This window comes from Balaenoptera musculus, chromosome 8 (assembly GCF_009873245.2).
Source record: "Balaenoptera musculus isolate JJ_BM4_2016_0621 chromosome 8, mBalMus1.pri.v3, whole genome shotgun sequence".
In the NCBI taxonomy this organism is placed as follows: domain Eukaryota; kingdom Metazoa; phylum Chordata; class Mammalia; order Artiodactyla; family Balaenopteridae; genus Balaenoptera; species Balaenoptera musculus.
The window spans coordinates 102,646,721-102,674,049 of NC_045792.1; the positions used below are offsets into that span (position 1 = coordinate 102,646,721).

Below are 27,329 nucleotides of genomic sequence, written 5' to 3' on the forward strand. Positions count from 1 at the left end.
CCACCCAGCCTGAGAACCAAGGTATTACCAACACCTTTGCAAATTCCTGGGATCCTTCCTTACCCCATTCCCACTCCCCTCACAGGGGCCATCATGTGAATTTTGTGCTTTTTCTTCCCTTGATCTCCTAAGAGTTTTATCACATGTGCTTAAATCACCAAACAATAGATGGTTTAGTTTTGCTTATTTTTGCTATCACACTGTGTGTCATTTTATGCAATTTGCTGTTTTCACTCAGCATTACATCTCTACGATTCATCTGTGTCATTGCATTATGTGTACTACAATACTTCCAATCCTCCCTATACCCTGCAGATAGACAGGACATGGTCTACCTGGGGAAAACACAGCTCAGCAAGCTCACCAGTCCAGGGGCCCAACTCTAGGGCCTCCTCTTCACAATATCACGCTCATTCCTTCACTCAGAAAGCATGATTGAGGGCCTTCTGTGCACCAGGCAGTGACCAGGCACTGGACATACCACTGTGAGCACGGCCGATGCCCTGCTGTCTTGAAGCACACATTCTGGTTGTCACCTCTCACCTTGACCCTCACTTGACTCGGCTATGGGCCAGCTACCCGAACATCCTGGGGTGCCCTAGCCTCTTCCTCTTACCCACGGAATGGCTAACGGAGGCTGATCTGACCCATCCCAGAGGCTTCTGCCCAGGGACGGCAGTGTGACAGTAGCTGTCACAAGGACAAAGACAGCCAGCTCTGACCCAGCAAGGCCATTTCCAGGAATTTATCCTACGGGACACTTGAATACGTACACAGTGGCACTGGCATAAGAGTATTTATTGCTGCATCATTTGTAATAGCAAACTAGTAGAAACAACTGAAATTTCCATCAATAGGGATCTAACTACAGTTAATTCACATTAGTTATGGGAAACCCATACAGTGGAATACCACTAGCTATAAAAGAACAAAGTGGGAGGCACTGATCATGGAAAGCTCTCAAGGACAGATTTTTTTTTTTTTTTTTTTTTTTTGGCCACTCACTCAGCTTGCGGGATCTTAGTATCCCAAGTAGGGATCGAACCCGGGCCCTGGGCAGTGAAAGCGTGGAGTCCTAACCACTGGACCGCCAGGGAATTCCCTCCAGGACAGATTTTAAAGGGCAAGATTAGAACAGTGTGTGGAATATATTACCGTGTATGTAAGAAACAGGGAAGACTAAAGCATACCATTGCTGCTTAAATATGCATAAGTACTTCCAGAAGGTTTATAAGAAACTGGGACCTGAATAGGAGACTTCTCATTGTATTTACTTTGTATTTTTAAAAAAATTGTGTACCTATGGCCAAGGGCTACCTATTTAAAAACACACAGATAAAATAACAATTTTGGTCTTTCAGTGCATATTCCCTGGCTTCTTGGCCTTTCTTCGGCTGGTGGCCAGACTTTGCTGGCAGCAAATATTTTATCAGGGGCCCCTGCTTCTCCCAGGCACCCCTGCTTTGGCACATTACATTCTGACACCCCCCAACCCTCCTTTAGAGTGTTGGGGCAACCTGCCACAAGGTGGCACTGTCTGCCGCCTGCTGCTCCATGGGCTGAAAGTCCTCTCCCGGTACCTGGGGTCAAGGGTCAGGGGTCTCCGTCCAAGGAGCAGGAGCTCACCTCCCCACCCCCGGCACTCCTTAATCCTGCACCTCTGCTAAGAAATCTGGAAAAACGAAGTTAGGAATCATATCCCAGTCACCCCCTCCATCTGGCCCATCAAATGCCCCCCCTCCCCAGGCTGGTGCAGACAAACCTTCAGAACTTGGAAGGTGCCTCTTTCCTTCCTTTGGGTCTCAGGGGGAACACAGGCATGCATGCCTGGTTCACAGGAGCTGTGTCTCTGCCCCTGATCTGACTCCCCATTTCAAAACCCTCCCTTGTCTCTAAGAGAGCAGTCAGAGCTCTGCTGAAGGGTGGAAAAGGGGACAATATGACAACCATGAGATCGCCCGGGGTCCCCTGCCAGGAGCACTGGGGACTGGCATGCCATCTACCCAGCACACACCCACTTATCATTTCATTCATTTATCAAGTATTTACCAACAGCCCACCAGGTGTAGAGTTCTCATTCAAACACTTGCCTTGAACATCAGAAGGGAGATGATCGGGCCAAACTGACCCTGGACCTTTGCTCAAGCTCCTCCCCCAGACTCAGGCCTTCCCACCCTCCGCAGCTCTGGTCCTGTCTGTGCAACTGACCCCTCCTTTAAGGCCAGCTGTCATCCTGCCTCCTTGGCCTCACCTGCCCAAAGGCTCTGGTCAAGAGCAGCCTGGTCAGTGCCTGGGGCCACAGGGGGCTCCCTGGCCTGGGGGCGTGGAGCCCGCTAAGAGGGAAATGTGGGAGAATGACGACGCAAAGCACAAGGCCAGCAACGGGTGGACGAATGCGCCCTCGAGACGCAGGCTCCAGCAAGGACAGCTCCCCTCACCGGGGGCCGGTCTACATCTTGGTAGGGGCCCCTCTGGGAGCCCAGGGATGGGCACTGAAGAGACCCTCTGGGAATTCCTGTTAAATGGACACAGGCTAATCTTCCCAGAGTCTAGCGTGGTGAGCACACCCATGTTCAGGAATCCTGGCCTGACAGAGCAACTGATATCCAGGCAGCAGGTGGGAGGCCGGGAGGCAGCCCCAGGCCTGGGTGGGGGATACAGGTCAGGGCAGGCTGTCTCCAAAGGCTGCAGCCTCTCCGGGGCTGGGTGGAGCAGCCCTTGGCGGGCCTCTCCATAGGCTACCTGGTGAGATCTCGTATGAGATAGGGGTGCTCGGATGAGTCCCTCGTTTAGTGCCTCCCCTGGCCCCATCTGCATGACTCCTTGGCCACAAAAGAGACCTCACACTGCAAGGCTGAGGGCTCATCCTGAGCAAGGGAGCCCAGGAAGACACAGCGACCCTGAGATGCCACGGGGGGCCATGGCCTCCCCCTCACCTCTGCCTGGCTCCCCATGAGAGAGCCACCAGGACACTGGTGGCCTCCCTTCCATGTTATATCCACAGCACCTGGTGCTACAGAAAGAAAGGTGTGCTGGAGGGAGAGGTAGAGGGAGATGAGGCAGGTGGGCTCAGCTCCCCCCAAACCAGAGGAACCAGTGGAATAAAATCAAACCGGCTTTAATACCAATATAGTCTCTCTTTTAAATACCATGTTCCCCAGGACAGAGCACAGGGGCAGGCTCTTGGCAGGAAGAGTGGAAAGGAAATGTGGAACCAAATGGAATGGATAGCCCCGGGCCCGCCCCCAACCAGCCCAGGGCCCCTGCCAGGGGGCACTGGGGACTGGCTGCCCGCCAGGGAGGGGGAGGTGACAGCAGCTTCCTCTGGTCCAGTTATTGCAGAGGTGTGGGGTAGGTACCCCTACCCTCCCCAGCCCCCAAACTCTTCTCAGGATTTCTGCCCTTCAGACCAGCAGAGCCGGGGCCTGGGCTCCTCTGATCTGGGAGGGTCCCCTCTGCCTAAAAGAACTGCCGCTAAGGCCTGGGGCGGGCGGGGGATGCCCCTGGCCAGGCCGGCCCGCTGGCTCAGTAACTGTTCTGATGGCCCGTGAGAATGTAGAGGTTGCTGTGAGCCCCCGGCTTGCCGGTGGGAATGCTCTCAAGGATGATGTCTCTGGAGGGGAGAGAACCGGAGGTGAGCAAGGTGGGAAGACACTTGGGCAGCTCCACCTGGCCTGGAGAGCGTCTGAAGGGGAGGCCGGGGCACCGTGTCCTACCTGTGGGCCCCAAGCACTCGGAAGATCCTTGTCTCGTCTGTGATCTCCTGGGTCACCTGGGAAGAAAAGGGGCACTGAGGCCACCCCAGCGGGTCCTCTCCTAAAAGGTGGGGACAACTGGGTGGGGAGCCACCAGGTTCCTGAGTCTCACTCACCTCATTAGTGTCCAGGCTGCGGCCTTGCATCCCGTGGCTCCAGAAGGCCAGCACACTGTCCTGCAGACACACTAGGAGGGGCCAGGCGGCCATCAGCCCTGCACCTGCCCTGGGGACACTGGCTCCCCCAGCTACGGCCTGGGCCCGGGTCTGGGCCACAGAGGTCCTCACAGACTGGGCCGCAGCTGAGCAGGATGGCTCTCCAGAGGGGCTGGGGGACCTGCCTCCTTGTCCCGCTGCCAGCCCCGGGCCCCGGGGCCACATCACGTGCCCCAGGCCAGGGATACTCCCGCCCCCACCTCTGTCTGCTCACTCACCCACAGTCTCAATGGGGAAGTCAAAGGTCAGCACAGGCGCCAGCGTCGCCGTGGGCTCGCCCAGCAGGTTGACGATCCTCACGCAGCCTGCACAGGGGGCGGGCTGGTGGGCGGGGCGGGGTGGCTCCCTTCTGGGGAGACAGACCCACCTGGCCTCCCTCACCACCTGCTTCCAGCCCCCAGCCCTGATACCAGGCACACTCACGGTCAAAGCAGACTAGGACTGTGTCCCTGTCCACCTGGATCACCTGCTGGGCTGAGCCCGGAAGCCCCTCTGCAGGCAGAGAAGGGAGACACGGCCTGGCTGAGCCACCAGCCCCACTCTGGCCCCAAGAGGAAAAGCTGGAGGTGTGCATCAGCCAGCTGTCACCACAAGTGCATTGCACAACAGCCGGGTGGGGTCACGATGGCCAGTCTCACTGCACAGCAGGGGAACTGATGTTTGGCAGCAAAGTGACCCATCGCAAGGGGCAGGGCTGAGGCCCAGGGAGGCTTGGGAGGGCAGGGGCTCTGCAGTCAGGAGAGCCAGGCTTCATGACTCGGTCACTGTGTGACCTCGAATCTCTGGGCCTCAGTTTCTTCATCTGTAACCCAGGCACGACGACGCCTACCTTGCAGGGCCATTGTGAGGATCAAGAGTAAAATCCCATGAGACCCCTGGCTGGGGGTCTGGGCCACCGCAAGGACTTGGTCCAGGGCACCTTCCCCTTTCTTTACCCACTGCCACTCACTCCGCTCCCCTGAGCTGTCCCAACGCCCAGTGTCCTGCTTCCTTGCTCAGAATGGAGGCCTCTGGCACCCGCCTTCCCCAGCTTGGCTCTGTCCCTGCAGCCCCTGCAGGGTTGGTCAGGTTTTCTTAGCTGCTGAGCTGAAGAGAGGCTGGGAGCTTCGGGTCCCCAAGGTCTCCGTGGCGCCATAAGCTGTGAGGAACTTCTCCCTCTCCCTCTTCCTCTCCCTCTCCCTCTATATATATCACATGCACATGCACACACTCACACACACACTCACATACAGCAGCCTGGCCCTCCAGCTCACCGGGTGGGAGGAGGACGTCCGGCGTCAGGCCAGCCTCCAGCGGCAGGACATGGAACAGGACGCGGCAGCCGGGCCCCTCGGGGCCCTCGGCCCCCACGCACACCTGCGGTAGCTCCTTCCCATCCAGCACCAGCGGCTCCAGCATCCTTGCTGGGCTGGGCAAGGGGCTGGAGAAGTTCTGGGGGCAGCAGGGGCGCTCAGGCCTCCATTTCTCCTCCCAGAAACCCTGCCACCCGCCCGGGGGGTCCCCCCACCGGCCCCGCACCTTCAGCAGCAGGAACTTCTGCAGCGGCTCATACCACTGCAGCAGAAGCAGACTGGTGGGCAGCGCGGCCAGCAGGAAGGTGCTGCCTGTGTGGGGATTCCGCACTGCGAGAGAGGGGGTGGTGGGCCCGGGGCTGTGCCCACCCGCGCCCACCCGGCCCCGCCCACCTCGCCCAGCTCTTACCCACGCGACACTGCAGGCAGCCTTTGGTGTCAGGAATCTTGGTGGACAGGGCAAAGCGCCTGTGGGGTGGCAACCAGGGCAGGCGTCACGGGTGCCACCCTGGGCAAGGCCCCCTGCAGAGCCCTAAGGGGCGGGTACTAACACCTTCCCCGCCTCACAGGTGGCAGACCGAGGCTCAGAGAGGTCAAGCCCCTGGCCCGAGTATCCGAGGAGCCATGAAGCTGTGAATTGCGCAGGATGTGACGCAGTGCTCGTGGCTCCAGCACCCCCTATACAGCCTGGAGCGTGTACATCCAGTCCAGGGGTTTGGATCACAGAGCTACCTCTCACCGTGCGACTTGGGGCAAGGCACTGAACCTCTCCGGGCCTCGACTGCTTCACCTGCTTCACCTGCAGTTTCACCTGCAGTACCCTCGGGACTTAACCTCTCCGGGCCTCAGCTGCTTCACCTGCAGCCTGGGGATAACCGTGGTACCCCCCTCGCAGGGTCGCAGTGAGGCCTAAATGAGTTAACTCAGGGGAGGAGCTTGCAGCAGAGCCTGGCACATCAGGTGCCCTCACAAAAGGCTAACTTTTCTCATCCCGTTATTATTACTTTTCCACCTATTTTCAGTCATCGAAAATACTTTTTAGGCAAAGGCAGGGTGTAAGTAAAGAAATAACTGAGAAAACGAGGGTGTGGGAGGGCGGCAAGCTAATGCAGCCTCCAGCTCCTCCGGCGGCCAGAGCACTCAGGGCCAGTCCCCACCCGACACGCTGCAAGTCACAGATGAGCAAGCCGGGCGCGGAGGAGATGAAGACTCACAAAACAGCAAACGCCCTGCCCTCTCCTGCTTCAGCTCAGGCTATTCCATGGGGTGGCCAGTGGGTGGCTCACCTTGGTGCCGAGGGAGAAGTGGGGTCCCTCATTTGGTTACTGGCTGTCCCCCAAACCCTCAGGGGACCTTCCGAACCTGTTTCTTCCTCTGGGGAACAGGGCTACATGTCAGCAGCCCTGCCACCTCCTCCCAGTGACCCAGCCCTGTCTGCACCCTCTGCTGGGATGTGGGCCCCGCCAAGGAAGCCAGCACCTCTCTCTCCGCCTCTGTCCTCACTCTTCTCTCTCTCCTTATTCCTTCCACTCTCTTTCCCAGCTGGCCTTCAGACGGGACAGAGGCGGATATTTTTTGTTTTTTTTCCCAACAATTCGAGATCTCTGCTGTGATACTGTGATTTCCCAAACACACGCCCAAAGCTGCCTGTGACTTGGGCCTGTAATGGGCCTGTTTCCTGCAGGTCCTGGGCCAAAGCAGAGGTTGGCTTGGGACTGAGGTCAGGAAGCCCCAAGGCCACGGGGCTCCCGATGTGGTCCTCAAGCGAGCCCGCTGAATAATGGCCCTGGGCCCCTCATCTGCCCATGGCCCGGCCTCCCCCGCCCTCCCCACCGGCTTCCACCACCCACCTGGTCATGACGATGTCTAAGCCCACAGCCCACCTTCCCCCTCAGAACTCAGCGCCACCCCCCACCCCCCAGCCCCCGCCAAGGGCTGAGGTCCCACTTGCACATTTCAAACTCCATGTGACAACACTGAATTCTGCTCCACCCACAGCTGATGACAGCGCCATCCTTCCCATTGTCTAGGCCAAAACCTTGGAGTCATTCTTGACTCCTCTTTCTCTTCCATCCACCAACTGTCCGGAAATCCTGTTGGTTCAGCTTTCAAAATAAAACTGGACTCTGACCGCTTTTCTCCTCCTTCACGGCCTCCCTGGCCCAAGCCGCCATCACGTCCCACCTGATGGTGCCACAGCCTCCTGACGGGTCTCCGCGTCCGCCCGCGTCCCCTCCAGTCTCCTCCCAGCGCAGCAGCCAGAGTGACCCGTGAAAACCTCAGTCACGCCACTCCTCTGCAGTGGCCCTCAGGCTGCTCTGAGTCAGGGGCAAAGCCCTCACTGTGGCTACAGAGCCCTCGGACGCCAGCTCCCTCTCGCTCCATCCATCTGGACTCACTGGCCTCCTTGCTGTTCCTCAGACAGGCAGGCCGGCTCCAGCCCCCCAGATACCCTCAGGACTTGCTCTATCAACCCCTCCGAGTCTTTGCTCAAAAAGCACCTTCTCAGCGAGGTCCTTCCTGACCACCCTGCTCTTCTCCACGGGGCACTTTCCCCTCTGTGTCACCACCGCATAGACTCCTTCTCATGTCCACTGTCGTCTGTCTCAACAGGAGAGTCTGGGGAATATGAGGGTCTCCAGTTCCCAGGTGTATCTCACGCCCAGGACACTGCCTGGCGCATGCTAGGTGCTGAATGGCTGAATGAGGGACTCTACTGCCCCATAAACGCACCACACAGTCTGCTCTCTGGGGGTCTCCCAGTCCCTCCCTTTCCCTCCAGCTCACTCTGATTAGTCCCCAAATCCTGTCAATCCCACTTCCTAAATATTGCTGGAGTCCATCTAGTTCTCACACTGCCTGGGGTCACTACACCGGCCTCCTTTCCAGGCCCTCTCGTCAGCCTCCCCCTCCATTCATCCTTCCCACTGTCACCAGAGCGGCCAGCAGACGCTCCTGGTTCCATCTGCCCAGACAAGCCCCCCTCTCCTTCCCCCAGCTCCAGGAGAGGGCACGGGACGCAGGCCTGGGCCCTGGCTCCTCATCCCCTTCCACAGTGACTACCCCGGGGGTAGGCATGGACCTAAGCTAGGCCAGTGAGAACTGGCCCTGGACTTTTGTGGGGATTACTTGGAAACAGAGGTTCCAGTTCCACTGGGTTGTTAGCTAGTGGAACGCTGGCCTGGACCTGCAGGCAGCCATCACTGGACAAGAAAGCCTGAGTGAGAATGAAGGTGACAAGAGGAAAATAGAGCCAGGAGATGCAGGAAGATGCCTGAAGATGCCATTTAAGCCTGGATCCAGCTGGGCATGCAGCTGACCCTACTCCTACACTAGCCGTTAAGTTCCCTTTTGTCCTTAAGCCAGCGAGTTGAATCACCTGCAACAGGAAGAACCCTGATTGATGTACAGAGGGACCCTTCTAAGATGCTCCAGGTCCGCTGCCAGGCAGACAAAGCCCAGATCCTGGGCCTGGCGTCAACGGCAGGGCTCTGCCACCTGTGCAGCTTCCTCTTGGGCTGCTCCCCCCTCCTAGCTCGGGCCAAACACCTTTTAACTCCCCCGATCGCCTACGAGAATTCACACTTGTTCCTCCCACTGCTAGAAGGCTGTTTCCTAACTCATCTGCCTGGAAGACCCCCAACGCTCTGTCAAACTCCGCGAGCTCGCCTGGCCTCTCTGGGGCCTCCCCACCCCTTCCAGCTCTCCCTCTGGCGCACCTCAGTCCCAGGAGCTGACTGTCAAGAACTCATTTGATTTGTCATCCCTAAGCCCAGCCTAAGACCTGGCGCATAGTAGGTTCTCAGGAAACATTTGCCCCACAGCCTACCCACCGCAGCTCCCAGAGCTTGCCAGGCACGTTCACATGCCCTGTCTCCTTCCCTCCCGACAGGCCTGGGTGCAGGGGGAGGGGAGGCTACCAACTGTATTGACCTATGAGGAAACAGGGCCTCAGAGAGGCCAAGTGACGTGTCTCAGATCCCAACAGTCTCAGTACCGGGAAAGGCTGCATTCCAGCCCTGGCTCTGTCCCTTTGCCTCTCCCTCCTCCCTCATCCCCGCAGGGCCAGGCTCCCCAGGGTCCCTGACCTGGGGATGATGCGCTGAGTGAGGCGATTGGTGGGGATGGAGAGGGGGACCTGTTGCTGTAGCCGCCGCTGCTCAAACAAGCCTGGGAGGTCGTGGGCCCAGATGTGCGTGGATTTCCCTGCGGAGGGATGGGACGGAGGGGAGAGGGGCTCAGAGAGTGTTGGTGGGTGGGGCGCTGGCCCTGCCCCCGCCTGCCCCAACTGTACCTGAGAGTGACAGCAGCACGTTGTTCACGCAGTAGAGCCAGGCGCAGCGGTGCGAAATCAGCTGGAGGCCACAGAGCCATAGATGGACAGGGGTCAGCACCCCAGACGCCCAAGGCCCTCGGCCCTCCCCCGCCAGCCGGGCCTCACCTTCTCCAGCGTATCCTCATGCAGTTCATGCAGGTTGAGGGTGTAGATGCCTTCCTCGGCCCCCACCACCAGGAACTGGTCTGCAGGTTTGGGTATGGGGTCAGAGGTCAGCCACGTCCCCTGGCCCAAGCTGGGGATTCCCAGGCTCCTGCTTCCTCCCTGCCCCCGGCCTACCCCGGGTGACAGGGTGAACCCAGGTGACAGCAGCGTGGATCCGCAGGGGGCAGCCATTGAAGACCTTGGAGAAGCAGGCACCCATCTGGAGAGGAGGCAAGAGGCTGATGAAGCACTAGGTTGGGGGGACGGGGCGGGGGAAGCCGCAGGCGGTGGGGCAGCAGGCGGTGCAGAGGTGGAGCCACGCGCAAACACTTACGTGCACCTTGGGGGTCGGGGGGAGCCCATGGCAGGATGACCTCTGGGAAGGAAGAAAGGAGTCAGGGCCACAGCCCCAGCCTCCCATCTCCCCGACCCCCGCTACTGCACCGCCTCACCTCATGATCTTCCCGGTGCTTCATGGTGGCCCAGGCAGTGGAGAGCAGTGGGGGGCTGTCAGGGCCTGGGACAGGTGGAGGTGCGGTTCCTGTAGGCACAGACCTGCCGTGAATTCCGGTCCTGGACCACCCCCTACCTCCCAGGGCCCGCCTCCTGGTCCCCCGAGCCTGGGGCTCACCTGGGAGGCTGGATTGAAGGTCCTCAGCTGGAGGCTCAGTGGGGGACGGCTCCAAGAACGGGGCCCTCTTGATGGTTCCTATGGTGTCATCTGGGGAGTCCAGCTCCTGGCAGGAGGGTCAGGGAACCCAGCCCAGCTGTTAGCAGGGGACCCTGTAACTTACCCCCACTCCAACTGCACCTGCTATCGCACTGCCCCCCATCCCCATCCCCCGCTCCCCTTCTCTCCGTACCTTGAGTTCCAAGGCTGGCCGGATGGTCAGGCTCCTGTCGGGGACAAATCAGAGGGAGACGAGGTGTGAGATGTGACTGGGTCCTGAGCCCAGCTGCCCCCCACCTGCTCTGGGCCCTGGCCCCTCACCTTTCCTCCAGGGCCTCCTGGACTGACTGCAGCAGGCTCCTGGGTAGGAGGGGAAGGGATCAGAGGTCAGCCTTTCCTCCTGCCGCCCCCCCCCCCGCAGCTTCCCTCCCCCTCACTCACGCGCTCAGCTCCTCCTTTCCCAGCAGCGTCCACTCCTCTTCCCACTGTGGGGAAACCGAGTCAGAAAGACCGGGAGGGAGGCAGAGAGACAGACAGGCAACATGAGAGAGTGCTGGAGAGATTGTGGGAGAGAGAGATGGCAGACAGACAGAGATGGAAAGTGAGATCGGTAACAAGCAAGAAGACTGTGAGAGAGACAACAAGAGGCCGAGAAAGTGTGAAAAAGGGCCAAACAGACAAACAACGAGAGAGAAGGAGACAGAGAGACAGTGAGAGAGAAGGGCAGGGAGGGACTGAGATCGTGGGGGTGAAGAGAGATGCCGATAAGGAGAGACAGCGAGAGAGCAGAGATGGTGAGTCCGCCAGCCCAGCAGTCACAGCGACCGAGGCAGAGAAGGACGTGCCGAAGGGGGCGGGGGCGTCCTCAGACGAGTGACAGGCCCACGTTTTAGAAAGGCGTGGTCACCCTGCCACCCCCAGCTGACTGTCCAAAACAACCTGCGCCAGGAAGGAGCCCCCAGGCTTCCGGGTCCCTGGGCGGACAGGCCTGCTTGGACAGCTCTCCCGGGCCCGAGGGCCAGGCTGCTGCTGCTGCAAGGCTCCTGAGTTTGCGGTGCTCGGTCACCCGCACAGCTCCCCAGCCCAGCCCTGCGTCCCACCCTGCCACGCCGCCAGCCCCTCACCGGCTCGTTCAGTGGGTCTGTTTCCTTCCTTCGTGGGGCGCCAAATTTCACCTGGTGAACTGGAGGGCCCAGATCCGGGGGTTAGGGCGCCAGAGCCTCAGGACCGACCCCGAAACTCTCACCAAATCCACACGCACAGCCCCCCAACCCACACAGCCCCCCGCCAAAGCAGACTCACACTGGATCTCTGAGGGGGTTCTCTCGGCTGGGCCATGCTGCCCCCGGGAGTGAATGGTGTCGGGAAACATGTCGTAAGTCTACGAGAGAACACAGACAGTGGACACGTGTCCACGCCCACCTCACATCAGGTACTCCTTGAGCTGCTTTACACACACTGATGTGTTTGTTTTCACGAAAACGCCCTGAGATTATTGCGAGATTAAACGGCACCCTCGTTTCACAGATGAGAAAACCAGCACAGAGAGGCAAGTAACTCGCCAAAGATCACAGAGAAAGCAGAAGATGGCTTAACTAGGGTCACGGTCATGCTGGGCCAAGGGCAAGAACCTATCACAGGGGGGCGACAAGGAGGCAAACCAGCTCAGGGAAGATTCCTAACGGGTGGGCTCGACCAGACTGAAGCTCCATGTGCTGGAAACATACAAGCTGAAGGGACCTTGACTTCTGTCATCTCTGCATGCCTTATGACCAGACCAGGCCAAGACCCAGTCCCCAGCTGCTCTCACTTACCTCCAGGTCACAGTCTTCTGGGGAGGGGGTTCCCAGGTGGGGGTCATTGGCCTTGTCCAACAGCTGTGTGAGGAGAGCCCGAGGCAACTGCTGGGTCGTGAAGGGGTGCTGGAGGATGGAGGGGGTGCAGGTTGGTCCCTGGCCTCCGGGTCCCTGCTTCTGAGCATCGAGCCCCCTGCCCCACCCCTCTACCTCCCACCTGCAGGAGCTTCTCTGCTGTTGGCCTCTTCTTGGGGTTCTTGGTCAAGGCAAGCTTGAGGAAGTGATGGAAATACTGGGTCCTAGTGGGTACAAGAGACCCCACCCGCAGGCCCAGGTTAGCCCTCAGGCAGGCCATCCTGCCACCGCTCCAGAGGAGTCTGCTGGGCCTGCCCAGGAAGGAGCCAGCCTGAGGCCGAGGGCAGCTGGCCTGAGCAACACTGCTATTGCGACCCGGCAGCGCCTCCGTCATCAACCATCTGCCCTTCTTTGTCCACACTGGTCCCCAGCCCAGAAGCAGGGCCCAGGCCCCTCCTGCGGATGGTCTGTGGAGGCCCAGAGAGGGCAGGGCCCTTGAGGCTGCACCCCGGGGGGTGGCAGAGGGCTCCTCCGCCCCCATGGGGCTGGGCTGAAAAGGGGGCCCCAGCAAGGGATGTGGGCCCTCACCAGCGAGTCTTGTCTCTCAGCTTCGGCGGCTGGAAGCTGCTCTTTGACATCAGCATCAAGGCCCTATGGAGACCACAGGTCAGGGGTCGAGGGTCACAGGGCTCTTGGGGTCAGGCAAGGGGCAAGTATTCAGCTGACCTCATGGGGTGCAGGTGGAAGAGAGGGGGCTGCAGCTCGCCCAGCTCGATGGCGGTGATGCCCAGGGCCCAGATGTCACACAGCTCATTGTAGCCACCTTTGCGCTCCACGGCGGCCACCTCCGGGGCCATCCTAGAGGCGGGGTCACAGATGAGATGGCCGGGTGCCCCACTGTGGCCCCCACCCCCTCAGCCAGAGGTGCAGGCTCACCAGTATGGAGTCCCAATGAAAGACCTCCTCTTCGCCACAGATGCCGTCAGCTCGCCTGACACCCCAAAGTCAGCTGCAGGGAGAAAGAGCTGCTCTCATCCGACCTCTGGCTGCCACTCCCCACCCACGTCCAGGGCTCAGGCTCAGGATGCACTTGGCAGGGCTCAGAAAATAGGCAGCCCAGGTTCAGCCACAACTGCCACAGGCACAAGGCAAGGCCAGGTCCCCTCCTGGGAGGGGTCAAGCACCTTCCCTCCATGACCACGTGCCCGGTCCCATGTTAGACTCCCTACGGACCCAACCACATCCAACTTCCAACAGGAAGGGAGAACTGTTCCACTTTCTAAATGGGGAAACTGAGGCTCAAGTGGTAAAATGACTTGCTCAAGGACAAGCTGCACTTGAAAGTAGGCTCTAAGACTCCAGGATCTCCCATAGAACCCTCACCCTGATTGTGTCCCCAGGGTACTGACCCAGCTTGACATCTCCCTGGAGGGTGAGGAGAAGGTTGGCTCCCTGTGGGAATGGAGGAGAGAGAATCCCGTCTGGTGCCCCCGAGAGCCTCCTCCTCCCTCCCACGATGCCCTTGGCCAGACCCCTACCTTGATGTCTCTGTGGATCTTCCCCTGAGAATGCAAGTGGTGCAGCCCCTGGGGACGAAGAGGAGCCCCTGAGAGCAGCTACCCAGTATATCCCACCTCTCCTGAACCCCCTCTCAGGACGGGGGCCCCCCACCCAAGCTGCTTCCTCCTCCCCTCTCCCCAAACAGGAAATGACTGAGCCAAAAGGGAAATGGGCTGCTTCCGGCAACACGGCTGGGGCCCCTTCCCCCCAGGACCCACAGCCCCTCAGGCACCTTTGCCTGAGCACTCCACCCACCCCACCCCCCAACACACACACTGGCCAGCTGGGCTCCCTGCCCTGCTCCAGGGGACTGGGGGTGTAAGTAGCCCTATGGGCCCAGCTACCTTCAGTGCCTCTCGGCAGACATAGGCAATCTGCCGTTCCTCCAGGGGCCCGGTGGCTGAAATGGGAGGGGTAAGGGCTGGCAGGGGGGTCTGGGGGGATATGTTGACCCTCCCAGGCTCCACCCTGTGTGGGGTAAGCAGCAGGCATTGCTGGTGAAAGGGGAGTTGGCCACATCCCCTCCCGACATAGGCTGGGATATACAGCCCAGAAAAGGATAGCATTTCTCTCAAGGTCACACAGCTAGTGAGAAGTGGAGAGGGGCCCAAATCCAGGGCCCCAGCTCTCCCCTCTTGCCCTGTGTTGTGGTGGGGATGGGAAGAAGGCTGTGACCCTCTGTGGCCTGGAGTCCTGGCCCTCACCGTGGTAAATCTCCTGCAGGGATCCCCCTCCGCAGAACTCCATGCAGATCCACAAGCGGTCATTCCTGGGGTGACACAGAGCTGGGGTGGGCACATGGCAGGGCCATATGGGGGCTGCCTGGGGGCAGGCAAGGGGATAAAGCAGCCTCACCTGAGGTAGCTGCCAATATAGGCCACCACATTGGGGTGGCGGCACTCACGCAGGATGGTGATTTCCTGCTGAAGGGAGCTGATGTCGTCCCCTGGGAAACACAGGGCATCATGAAGGGGGCCGCCTTAACTCAATGCCCCCATCTGCAAAATGGGCACAGAGTGCCTCCCCTCTCCAGGGCAGACAGGTGCCAGCGGACAGTACCTCCCGGGGCCTGCCCCTCAGGGGGTCTCGGAAATGTCAGCTCTCACACCGTGCCCGCTCTGCGGCCCTCTGCCCTCCCTCCAGCGCTGAGGCCCTGGCTCCGGGCCCTCACCTGGGTCTAGCTTGACTATCTTGACCGCGGCCAGTTCGGACGTGACCGTGTCGCGGGCCTGCAGGGGCGGAGGGGGTGAAGCGAGATGAGGAGGGGCGGGGCTGGGGGCCGGATCCCGCAGCAGGGCGCGGAGCGCGTACCCTCCTCTCCTCTCTCCCGCCCGTCCCGCCGCCCGGCGCACCTTGTAGACGTCGCCATAGGTCCCGGCCCCCACGCGCTGCAGCAGCTCGAAGCGGTCCCGCGGATCCTGCAGCGACACATTCTGCAGCAGCGCCATGGCCCGGCGCCGGGCGGGCGCGAGCTGCGGAGCCGCGGAGCCGGCGCGGGGCGGCGCGGGGCGGGGCGGGGCGGGGTGGGACCGCCGAGGCGGGCGCCGGTGGCTCCGAGGCCGCGGGGGCGGGGCCGGGGCCCGGGGCGGGGCCAGGCCGGGGATGCCCCGCCGCCCGGCCGGGAGGAGGCGCCCGCGGGACCGGCCCTCGGCGGCTAGGGAAAGTCCCGAGCCCGGGACGAGCCGATGGTGCCGAGGCTCTTCTGCCAGCCACCGGTTCCTCGCGCTCTACAGGTGGGGAGCCCGAAGCCCGGAGGGCCGGAAGGCAGAGGAAAGAGGGGGAGCTCCACTCCCAAATTCCCAGATGAAACACGGACAAGTACTTTTTTTTTTTTTTTTTACGAAATGTATTCATCTTCCTTGGAACTGAAAAATAAATCTATGTACAAAACAGGAAGCGATCAGGCTCCCCTCACCCACTCGCAAACCCCTGCAGATTTCCTCCAGAGTCCCCCGAGACGGGATGGACCCCGGGGAGGTTCCCAGAGGTTCGGAAGAGAGGTCTGCTCTGATCTGGGGCCAGTTTGGTCAGGAAGCGGGTGGGGCTCAGGATTCGCACACGCCGGGAGCGGAGTTTCGTGTCCCGGACTCGCGACAGGGAAGGGAGGAAGCTAGGATTTCCAAGTTCTGGAAGCGTTACTTAGGTTCTTTGCGGTAGGGGGCTTGGATTCCCAAGGAATGGAATTATTGAAGTGCGGAAACGTACTCCTAGGGGCTGAGCGGGGTCCTTGGTTCCCGGGCTGTGGGTGGGACCTGCGCTCCTAGAGTTTAGGGTGAAACAGCCCTATGGGCTGGAAGCAACCCTGAGCCAACACTGGTTAGGCCGAAGGTTGGAGCCTCGGTTCTGAGATGGAGCCTGAGCTTCCCGTAGTTGGACCTTTAAAGATGGGTGAAGGACTCAGGGTAAGGTTTCAATTGGCCGGCTGCGATCCTGGGGGATGGGCTCTATATTCCAGTGACTGGGCAGAGCCCTCGATTCGGGCGCTGGGTAGTCTACTCTGGGAACCTGCAGCCTGAGTTCCGGGTAGGGGTGGGGCCTGGAGGCGGGGCCTAGGCCCCTAGGCCAGGGGCGGAGCCTGGGCTCGCTAGGGGGGCTGGGGTGGAGCCTCATCCTGATTGAGGGCGGGCTCCGAGTGGGCCGATACTGAGACCCGGGTACTTCAGAGGCCCTTGCGCTGCCGCTTGAGGAATGAAAGAGTGTAGTCACTAGGTGTAGACACCTTCTGCTTCTTCATCTGCACTTGTGACTGCGCCGTGAGCTGCAGCTTGATGGCGCTCGAATTGATCTTGGTGGCCACAAGCAGCTCCTTCATGCCCTTCATCTTCTCGCTCTGAAAAGTGAGCACCGGACCCTCCGGTGGCGGCGAGGCGGCGGGCGCCAGCGTCGGAGCCGCGCTGCCGCCTTCAGGGCCGCGGGCAGTGCTCGGGACGGTGCCTGGGGGCTTCCGGGGGGGTCCTGGCACCGCACCCTGGCCCGCGCCTGGGCCCTTGTCCAGCGCCGGCTTCTTAGGCGGCGGAGGCTCCTCAGGCTTGGATTCCCGCCGCGGGCCCCGCCGCCGGCCTTCTCGGGCTTCCTCGCCCCACGGCTCTTCTGCCTCGGCCGCCTCTGCCTCTCGGCTCACTATGCGTACCTTCTGCCGCACCTGGGCCGGATTTGGGGTGGGGGGGGCAAGCGGAGGAAGAGGTTGCAGGCCAGTGGGTGGAACCCCAAGACCCGGCCAAGACCATCCTGTCATGGAGCCTCGGTCTCACTTGCACCCAAAGGGGATGGGCAGATCCCCTTCAGGGCTACAAAGGTTCTGACTCCGCTGTAGCTGCTGTCACCACCTGTCCTCCCCAGCCACCCTGCACAGCTGTCCCTCACCTGTCCCTCAAAACGGCCTAGGGACTGCACAAGGAAGGTGGCCCAGCCCACGTGCAGCACGGGCGTGGGACTGCCCTCTTCCCATTTGCAGATGCCATCATAGAATCGCAGCAGATGGGCGAAGCACTCTGGGTCCTGGAGGGCAGAACCCTGGCTCTGGGTGCCCTGGGAAAGGGGGAAAGGAGGGCACAGTTCAGACCCCATTACTCACCCCTCATCAGAGGGCACAGGCCAGACCTCTCGCCTGGACAAAGAGCCCTGGCTCTGGCAGATGTGAGCATAGATGGAGAGAATTCTTAGAACCGCCTTCCTTTTATAAAACCAGTCCTTAGCCAGGACTTGGGAGGAGGGAGGAACCATCCCTTACCTCCATCTCACCCCCTCAGCTGAATGAGTGACCCTGACAGAGAAAGAGAGGGGCTTCCACCCCATTTACCTCAACTCCTCAAACCCAAACCCAGGCCCTCAGCTACTGCATAAGAGAACACAGCTATCTGCCTGAGCTGGGCCACCTGTCCCGTGCCATCCCCAGTCCCATGCAGCAGTCCCACGTCCTGTGACTGGGAGCCCTGCTCAGGTGGGAAGGTGTACACAGGCTGGAGGTCCAGCCCTTCACCTGGGTCTGCTCCCCTGGCCGCTCCTCGCCGGCCTCCAACAGGCTGGCAGCCTCCTTCAGCAGGTTGGGGATGACATCATTGGCTACTTCAAAGAACTCCTTGTAGATCTCCTCGTCTTCACGGCAGTAGTTGTAGCTGTGAGAGCAGCAGGGCACTGTGGGGTCTCAGACATGGTGGGTACCCCCAGGGATCTGGCAGGGGATGGAGCCCCGGTTTCTTTTCCGGGGTCATCCAGGGACTGAGTGAACGGTTGGGGTCCTCACTCCAAAATGGTGGTGTCTGTCAGCCCAGAGCAAGAGTGAGGAGGGGGGTGGGGAATGCAGGTTCCACAGCTGGATGACAGTAGTTAGAAATTAGGAGGAGGGGAGGGAAGGAAAGGCGTGAAGCTCTCATCAGGGGTCCCTACCTCTTGGGTGATGGTGGCCTTGGCTGCCTGCTGACTGGATGGAGAGGGGATAGGGCTTGGGACCCAGGCCTCCCTCCTGGACGAGGGTGTTTGGAAATTGGGTGGAAGGGGAAGAAAGGCCAGGCTGGGGCCCCGTGGGGGGATCCTCACTCCTGGATGACAGTAGCCGTGTCGGCCCAGGCCTGCAGGGCTTCACGCACATTGCGGTTGCGACAATGGTAGCCAGCCAGGTACATGTAGGGGTAGATGTGCTCATCCCGGTAGTAGGTCTTGGCTGAGGCAATGCCCTGGGGATAGAGCAGAGGGGCCTCAGGGAGACAGCTCCCAGCTGCCCCAGGTGGCACAAATGTCCCATTGGATCACACCCAGGAGGAGCAATAGGAAGATCCCAGAGAGTCTCATCTCCCACGTGACCTCACCCCGGGCCATCCTCTCTACCAGGTGTTCCTCCCTGGGTCTGTAGGTCTGCATTGGGCTGGCCTTCCAAGCCCAGCCCAATGTCCCTCCTACCCGCAGCCCCACCAAGTTAACACCCCCGCCTCAGTGCTCTCACGGTGTCTGACCTCCATTATACTCCAAGAAGGACAATGACAGGCAGTAGAAAAGGTAGGGCCGAGGGGACAAATCCGGGACCTACCACTCCCAGGCAGGGAACCCAGAACACTCCTCAGACAGCCCTGACTGCCCTGAATATGCACACGGTAAATACAAAATGGGGACTGGATGGGCGGTACCCCCCAATACACACAAAGTTCTTCTTGCCTCACCTGCCCCCTCCCAGTCCCCAGATAGAAGGGAACCCCAGCCATCGTTGCACCTCCCTTCTGTACCCTCCTGAGATGTCCCCACCTTGTGGTAGAGGGTGAGTGGGTCCGGCCGGCCAGGGGTAGGCTCCAGCTCCTCCAGATCTGCCAGGTTCCCCAGCGCCATAGGGTACCTGGGAAAGGCTCATGAGTCCAAGCTGCCCCCCAGCCCACCCCGAAGCCCAGCCTGGCCACTTCCCTCTACTGACCTTTCCAGATGTCCCAGGTCATAGAGCAGCCAGAGCAGCTTCTAGGGGCCAAAGGAGAGAAGTGTGAGCTGGCGGGAGAGAGGGGGGTCCTCAGTCTACCAGGCAGACGGAGGGCCAGCACCAGTAGGGACCTCCCACCAGGTGGGAAAAGCCAGAATTCAGAACTAGCCCCTTATTGAAGTCAAAGCACTTTCATGTCTCAATTCTCCCCTCCCAAGAGCCCCAGGAAAGTCCAGGCCAGGAATGATTCACCCACATTACAGAAGGGGGAGCTGAAGCTCAGGAAGGGAAAGCGCCCGGGCCCAGGGTCCCACAGGCACCCCTCACCTGCTGCAGCTGCAGCAGCTCCAGGGAGTCAGTGTGCAGGTCAATGGAAGGGTTGATGGCGCACACCATAAATGCCACCTCCATCTTGCGGTCACAGCGCATGTATGATCCTTTCAGGTACAGCCAGCTCTTGGGAGAGGACAAGACCAGATGTCTCACGATGGCCTACCTGTGCCTGCTCTAGGGAATGACGGCCAGGAAGGGGACCCTCCCCTTCCTGACATATGTAGGTGGTGATAGGAAGAGGGGAGCATGGCCCAAGAAAGCAGAGCTCCTTGGGTGGCTTGGGCTAGGAGAGTATGGGGAGGGGTGCAGTACCCGCTCAGCCACACCCGCGTTGACTGTCTGGCCTCTGCGGTCCTCGTTGCCCTTGCCATGCCAGGTGACCTCAGCTGTTTGTTCTCCATTGGGCCCAAACACTACCCAGGCATGGTCCTCAGACAAGGCCAGGTGGACATCCCGGAGACCCAGAGCCTGGCAGGCCCCCACCACGGCAAAGGCCACACCAGAGCTGTCCAGTTTGGTGCCTGTGGAAGGGAAAGTAATGAAAGAGGGTCCTCTGAGCTCTGGCCTGGGGGAAGGGACCAGGTAGTGACGGGCCATGCACCCTCCCACACTCACCTCCAAGCCTGTGCTCAAACCTCAGGCACTCCTGCCCGTCTTCTCTCTATCCCTTTCCTCCTACGTGTTCAGAGACTCTCCCTCCCCCTTTACGTTCCCCATCCTCAACAGGAGACCTTGGATCTTTTGTAGTTCCACCCAGCTTTTGACCCTGTCTCTTCTCTTTCTCTGCAACTGTATTATATATTTCTGCTAATTAAAGAATTTCCTCGTTTTATTGTACCTATTAGGTTATAACCGGGGACGGCAAAAACAGGACACTAGCCAACACTCTTTTTACACACCCACTGGCAGACACTCCCAATTTCTCTCTGTATTCTTTTCCTGCTAAGCTCAGAAGCAGCCTCAGATTCCTTCTCAATATGGCACTCCAGGACCTGACTGCCAGTCAACTGGGCTTGGATCAAAGAGGAACGCTCTTTGCAAGCCCTGAGCCTTCAGTTTCTTGAGGTGAAGCCCTGGTCTGTTCACTTTCAAAACATGTTCATAGATATTTCATGGAATTGGCTCAAATGTAGCCCGATTTTGGCTCCTCACTCCCTAAATCTGCTGCTGCCCTCTGTGCCTCAGGCTGGGCTGCAGGACTCCTGTAGCTGCTCAATGGCAGGGAGGGGGGTGCTGAGGGGGCAGAGGGTGGGCTAATGGATTTGGAGTCAAGTGACTGGGGTCCAGTCCCAGCCTTGCCATTCTGTGTGACTTTAGAAGATCACTTTCCCTCTCTGGGCTTCAGTTTCCCTAGCTGCAAAGGGGGACATAACACTTGCTCCACCTCACAAGGCTTACAGGTCTCAAAAGGGCTCTGTAAACCACACAGTGTTGTGAAAAAGTGGGCCAAGGTTCACACGTGAGACAGGATTCTCGCCCCTTGCCACCTGTCGGGCTCCAACCTGTGATGAAGCTGAAGAGGGACTGGATGTGGGCCCGATCCTTGAAGTAGGAGCGGCTGAGGCTGTTCCAGATGACATCGGAGACCTTCTTTACCAGCTCGCGGCTGGAGACGCCCCCCTCTCGCGGGTAGAGAGACAGGTCGACGGCGCCGCGGATCTGGGCGGTGAAGCGGGCATAGAGCGCGGCGATGATGGACAGGTCGGCCACGGGGAAGTAGGTGAGGCCGCCAGGAGGGTCGGGCGCAGGGCTGGGCTGAAAAGTGAGCTCGGGCACGTTGGTGGGGATGACGCGGTTGACAGCTAGGAAGTGCTCCACGAAGCCCAGTACCAAGGATAGGAGCACCAGGTCCGGCTCCTCTCGGCCCAGCTCGGCAGCGAACAGGCGCACCACGTCGTCGATGGAGCGCAGCGGGAACAGCGTCTTCTGGGCGGCCTTCAGCCCCATGGCGGCGGGCCTCGGCCTGCGGGCAAGCGTGGGGAGGGAGGGTCGGGTGGGCACGGCCCAGGAGTCCCCTTCCCAGGCTCGACTAGCTTTCCACACCCCCCTACACACTCACAGACACAATCCCTTTTTTCCCCGCCCCTTCACGCTCCGCTCATCTGCTCCCCCTCTTTCGTCGAAGAGACCCCTCAGCCGAGGCTGCGGGGCCTTCTTGTCCCCCACAACCCCAGGAGCCCCGGTCCCGATGGGGGTGCGCCCCTAGGACCCCACTGAGGACTCCCAATGGCCGCCCCGCCCCCTCTCTGCGCCCATACCCCCAGGGCCCTAGAGTCCGCCCGGAAGGCGCCCCTAGGCCAGGCCCCCCAAGTCCCAAGGAGAGTCCTGGCCTCGGTCCCCCGCGCCCACCTCCGCGCTTACATCCCACACAAGGCACAGCGGCGCCCGCCGCCTGGAGCCTGCTGGGAAATGGAGTTCCGCCCCCTCGGACCGCACTGCCTGCCGGGAAGTGGAGTCCGGGGCCCGCCCCTGTCCCTGCCAAGTCTTGAAATGGTGGCTGGGCCGGCCAGTCCGCGGTGGCTTATGGGAGTGGTAGTCCCGCTGCTCTGGGCGCTGCAGAACCCAGAGGTAGATGAGGAGCGGAGGCAGCGCCACCTTCCTGAGGCCCTCAGGGATTGGTCATTCCATTTCACGCAGACCCAGGTAGGCAGGGGAACCGCAGTGCATTCTGGGAGTTGTAGTCCGGAGAGTGAGCAGGCATCCTCAGCACTTGCTGAGCTTCTGTAGGTTATCACGTGTCGGCAAGATGTGATGAAAACGGGTACTTTTAAACACTGCTGGAGTACTGTAAACGTGTTCAGCCATTGTAGTTGTATATTTATCGGTATCCATTAACACGTAAATGTGCCTACTCTATGTCTAGTTTTCTGTCCATGAGAAAATCTAACACGTGTGCAAAGAGGAACATCTAAAGAACCATTGTAGTTATTTGTATACAAGAAGAGTAAAGTAGCTCTATGCATCCTAAAATGGATCTTCAGGGCAAATTGTAGAGGGGAAAAAGCTACAGAGCGATATGTATGATAGGGTAGTATTTATATTATCATTTTAAAACTTCAAAACAATACTAAATTTCTACAGAATCATTCATTCACTTATTCATTTAACAAACAGATTTTTGGTGCCCATAATGGGCCAAGCACTCAATCCCAGGCACTGGCTATGTAGCAGTGAATAAAAGAGATAAAATTCCTGCCCTACTTCACCTCTGTGGGTTTTTTCCAGAAAAACCCATAAGCACCATAAGTCTAGCCTTATTCATGAGAAAACATCCAGCAAACCCAAACTGAGGGACTTTCAGACTGCTCATACCTGACAGTTCCCCTCAAAAGTGTCAAGGTCATGAAAGACAAGGAAAGACTGAGAAACTGTTGCAGATTAGAAGACACTAAGGAGGCAGGACCACTAAATGCAACGTGGTGTTCTGGGTTGAATCCTGGACCAGAAAAAAAGGACATTAGTGGAAAAACTGGTGAATAGGGTGGCTGACTGTCCCAGCTTGCCCAAGTCTGAGGGGACTTCAGGGGAACGGGACTTTCAGTTTTAAAACTAAACCAGTCAAGTCTTGGGCAACTGTGAGCCCTACTTATGAAATTCAAATAAAACCTGTAGCTTCGTTTATAGTTTTCATCAGTAAGTTTTAATAAATGTACCATGTTGTGTAAGATGTTAACATTAGGGGAAATTGAGTGAGGGGTATATGGAAATGAGATCACCAAGGACTGAGTTCTAGGATACCCCTTCATGTAGAGGTTGGGAGACCAGGAGGAACCAGAATAGGATTCTGAGAGGGATCAGCCAGAGAGATAGGAGGAAAACCAGACGGGCATCTGGTTCAGAAGACCAAGGCAGAGGGGTGATCAACAGTGTCGGGTGCTGCCCACAGGTCAGCAAGCTGAGCACCAAGGACTGACTGCATTTAGCTCTGTGAGAACCCCTGGTGACCACCTTAGGAGCGGTTTGAGACCAACAGCCCAGAGTTCTTGGGCTCAAGAAAAATGAGAGGAAAGAAATTGGAGACAGTGATAATACACAACTCTTTCAGTGAGCTTTGCAGCAAAGGGAAGGAAAAAAATCAAGATGGCAGCTGGAGGGGGAAGAGGGTCAAAGGAAGTCATGGTGTTGTGGCTGTTGTTTAATAGGAGAGAATGCAGGACTGATGACCTTGAACGAGTAGAGAGGATGGGAGTTCCTGAGTGACAGACTTGTACTTTGCTAGGAGCGTGAACACAGTCTAGCCATAATAATTGGAGAGAAGGGGACTTCCCTGGTGGTGCAGGGGTTAAGAATCCGCCTGCCAATACAGGGGACACAGGTTCGATCCCTAGTCCGGGAAGATCCCACATGCCGCGGAGCAACTAAGCCCGTGCACCACAACTACTGAGCCTGTGCTCTAGAGTCCACGAGCCACAACTGCTGAGCCTGTGTGCCACAACTACTGAAGACCGTGCACGTAGAGCCTGTTCTCCACAACAAGAGAAGCCACCGCAATGAGGAGCCCACGCCCCACGACGAAGAGTAGCCCCCGCTCGCAACAACTAGAGAAAGCCCGCGCAGCAACGAAGACATAACGCAGCCAAAAAAAATAAAGTTTAAAAATAATAATAATAATTGGAGAGAAGGCAGAATACATGGGTACTTTCATTTTCTCAATGAAATAGGAAGCCCAGTTGGTCTCCTTCCCAAATGCCACCTTCTCAATGAGGCTGACCCAGACCTGACCAGCCTACTTAAAATCACACTCTCCAACCCAAATTCCTCTTTCAGTCCCTCCACCCCACTCTACTTTTTTTTTTTTTTTTTTTCTTTCTAAAGCATTAACACCTTCTAGAACAGGGATTCTCAACCTAGGCACTATTGACGTTTGGGGCTGGATAATTCTTTGTAGTTGGGGGCTGTTTTGTGCCCTGTAGGATGCTTGGCAGCAACCCTGGCTTCTACCCCTTCTAGATGCCCCTCCCCCTGTTGTGACAATAGAAATGTCTCCGGACATTGCCAAATGTCCCTGGGGGGCAAAATTGCTCCCGGTTGAGAACCACTATTCCAGCATCTAATATAATTTACTTATTTGTCTATTATTTCTCTCCTACCATCAAAATATAAGCTCCACGAGGACAGGGAATGTGTCTGTTTTGTTCACTGACGTGTTCCATGTGCCTAGAATAGTGTCCCGCACATAACTGATGTTCAACAATTATGTGCTGAATAAATGAACAAATACATTCATACAAAGGAGTGATTACAACAATTGACTGGAATTTAGGCTGTTTGAGGGAGGAACGTAAGGACATAAGAGGGATGAGGGGCTGCAAAAGCGTGGCAAAATCAATGGATTGTAGGTTCCAATGGGGTCAAAAGTTTATTGGAGTTGGGGTGCTAAAGAGAGCTGGAAAGATAGGGGTGTTGAATAGAGAGTAGGATGCTTGGGATTGAGATTATAGGGAGACGGCTGCTGTCATTATTGGCAGTGAAAAGATTTAGGGGACTTCTGTGGCAGTCCAGTGGTTAGGATTCCACGCTTTCACTACCGAGGGCCAGGGTTCAATCCCTGGTTGGGGAACTAAAATCCCACAAGCCAGGCAGCTCGGCCAAAAATAAAGATTTAGATCAGTGCTTCCGGTAGAAACCTAACATGAGCTGCATATGTAATTTTAAAATTTCTAGTAGCTACATTAAAAAAAGTAAAAGATACAAGTGAGATTAATTTTAATAATATATATCCAAAACGTTATTTCAACTTGTAATCAATATAAAAATTATTAATGATAACATTTTTTCCCACACTAAGTCTTTGAAATCTGGTATGTATTTTTTTTTTTTTTGGCTGTGTTGGGTCTTCGTTACTGCCCCAGGGCTTTCTCTAGTTGCAGGGGCTACTCTTCATTGCGGTGCACAGGCTTTTTTACTGTGGTGGCTTCTCTTGTTGGGGAGCACGGGCTCTAGGCGCGTGGGCTTCAGTAGTTGTGGCTTGCGGCCTCTAGAGTGCAGGCTCAGTAGTTGTGGCGCATGGGCTTAGTTGCTCCTCGGCATGTGGGATCTTCCCAGACTAGGGATCGAACCCGTGTCCCCTGCATTGGCAGGCAGATTCTTAACCACTGAGCCACGAGGGAAGTCCCTGGTATGTGTTTTATACTCACAGCACATGCCAATTCAGACTAGTCACATTTCTTTTTTTTTTTTTTAGTTCCCTGACCGGTGATCGAACCTGTGCCCCCTGCAATGGAAGCGCAGAGTCTTAACCACTGGACCACCAAGGAAGTCCCCAGACTAGTCTCATTTCAAGTGCTCAGTGGCCACATGTGACCAGTGGCTCCCATATAGGACAGTGCGGCTCTCCAGTATAGCTATGGGAGTGAGTGACTGGGATGAGATGGAAGGCAAGATCATGGGAGAAGATGGGTTCAAGGAACTGAGAGGCCTGGCAGCTGGATCATCCACATGTATATCAAAGTCTCTAAGAATTAAAATAGGAATAGGATGGAGAGAGTGACAGCAAGCCAGGAGCCAGAATTATCAAGAAATGAGCCATGCATGGGTTAGGAGATATCTGAAGCAAAGTGGGTGGTATAAGCTAATAACTTGAGCTTAAACCCAAGTATTTGAAAGGAGGAGGGAGGAGGATGTCTATCGGTGGCCATGGGGGAGGACCCCTACCCCATCTCCAGGCCCAGTGGTGGGAGGGGTGTAGAAAGCCTGTGGGACATGGGGCAGCGAGCAACAGTGACCCCAGGGAGGGCAAAGTTTCTGACAGAGCAGGAGGGTTAAGGACCATTTGCAGAAGGGGGCGAGGACACGGGAGATTTTGCTGAAGATGGACCATCAGCTCTAGAGCGCATGGTGAACAGCTACCAGGAGCTGAAGGTGGACATGGGATCAGCTAAAGGGATGGCCAGAGCCATGGAGAACCTAGAGGCTTCAGTCCCTGCGGTGAAACTGAGCAACAGGGACAAAGAGTAGGACCGGTTCTGATGGTCTTGAGGCAGGGGTACGGTGGTGGGCCGGCTGTGAGTGTGAGAGCACGGAGAGCAGGGCTTCCTGCCAAGGGTAGGAAGGGTTCTGAGGCTCCAACTTGATTCCCATTGATGGAGGCAAGGAGGCTGGAGGAGGGTGGTCCGTCTTGATGCCTGCCAGTAACATGTATGGGCATATATGGAACACTGACATAACTTTATGAGAGGAGGGCAGGGATTCAAAATGGGAATTCAGCCTCTAATTTACCAAAAAAAAAAAGGGTATTATTGTAATTAAAATTAATTTAAAATAGCATCTGCTATGTAATATCTTGACAAAAATATTAAATCTGACTTTAATGAGGAAACAATCAGGACAAATGCAAATTGCGGGTTATTCTACACTCTGCGCTTCCACTGCAGGAGAAGAGGGTTCGATCGCTGGTCAGGGCAGTAGGATCCCATATGCTGTGTGGTACGGCCGAAAAAAAAAAAAAAAAGTTAATATCATGAAAGATGGCCCAAAAAGGTGGGAGGAGAAAGTTGTTGTAGATTAAAGGAGATTCAAGAGACACAAGAACCAAATGCAACATGTGATCTAGAATTGGATGCTCAATTTTTTTTTTTTTTTAATGCTACAGAGAACATTTTTGACACAATTATATCAGAAACTGGGTGGCTTAAACAGAAATGTATCATTTCACAGTTCTGGAGGCTGGAAGTCCAAGATCAAAATGTCAGCAGGATTTGTTACTCCTGAGAGCTGTGAGAGAATCTATTCCAGGCTTCTCTCCTAGCTGCTAGC

The 27,329-nt window shown here is 57.6% G+C and overlaps 2 protein-coding genes across 8 annotated transcripts; both read right to left on the minus strand.

Annotated features, from left to right (window-relative positions):
- Nucleotides 1-3,102: 3,102 nt before the first annotated feature.
- Nucleotides 3,103-15,348, minus strand: MAP4K2 (mitogen-activated protein kinase kinase kinase kinase 2). Of its 5 annotated transcripts, XM_036860335.1 has the most exons (32): nucleotides 15,196-15,347; nucleotides 15,015-15,072; nucleotides 14,699-14,789; nucleotides 14,548-14,612; nucleotides 14,188-14,243; nucleotides 13,822-13,869; nucleotides 13,693-13,735; nucleotides 13,220-13,292; nucleotides 13,010-13,141; nucleotides 12,872-12,934; nucleotides 12,426-12,507; nucleotides 12,227-12,334; nucleotides 11,715-11,793; nucleotides 11,537-11,595; nucleotides 10,854-10,897; nucleotides 10,734-10,772; nucleotides 10,606-10,639; nucleotides 10,374-10,479; nucleotides 10,195-10,283; nucleotides 10,077-10,118; nucleotides 9,878-9,962; nucleotides 9,704-9,783; nucleotides 9,557-9,617; nucleotides 9,351-9,468; nucleotides 5,672-5,730; nucleotides 5,489-5,592; nucleotides 5,224-5,401; nucleotides 4,394-4,462; nucleotides 4,189-4,275; nucleotides 3,872-3,942; nucleotides 3,717-3,772; nucleotides 3,103-3,613 (listed from the first exon to the last, which is right to left on the minus strand). In XM_036860335.1, the coding sequence occupies exons 1-32, from the start codon at nucleotides 15,289-15,291 to the stop codon at nucleotides 3,526-3,528; spliced, it is 2,463 nt and encodes an 820-aa protein (XP_036716230.1). In that variant the 5' UTR covers nucleotides 15,292-15,347; the 3' UTR covers nucleotides 3,103-3,525. The 5 variants fall into 5 exon arrangements, with proteins under 5 accessions (XP_036716230.1, XP_036716231.1, XP_036716232.1 ...); XM_036860336.1 differs by lacking the exon at nucleotides 13,822-13,869 and having other exon boundaries at nucleotides 13,693-13,708; XM_036860337.1 differs by lacking the exons at nucleotides 13,693-13,735; nucleotides 13,822-13,869; nucleotides 14,188-14,243.
- Nucleotides 15,349-15,457: 109 nt separating this feature from the next.
- On the minus strand, nucleotides 15,458-22,022 carry MEN1 (menin 1). Of its 3 annotated transcripts, none has more exons than XM_036860343.1 (10): nucleotides 21,936-22,022; nucleotides 21,077-21,537; nucleotides 19,887-20,095; nucleotides 19,569-19,697; nucleotides 19,242-19,282; nucleotides 19,079-19,166; nucleotides 18,380-18,516; nucleotides 17,823-17,958; nucleotides 17,207-17,371; nucleotides 15,458-16,985 (listed from the first exon to the last, which is right to left on the minus strand). In XM_036860343.1, coding segments are annotated over exons 1-10 (1,851 nt in total). In that variant the 5' UTR covers nucleotides 21,938-22,022; the 3' UTR covers nucleotides 15,458-16,502. The 3 variants fall into 3 exon arrangements, with proteins under 3 accessions (XP_036716238.1, XP_036716235.1, XP_036716237.1); XM_036860340.1 differs by having other exon boundaries at nucleotides 21,924-21,976; XM_036860342.1 differs by lacking the exon at nucleotides 21,936-22,022 and adding an exon at nucleotides 21,833-21,853.
- Nucleotides 22,023-27,329: the final 5,307 nt, after the last annotated feature.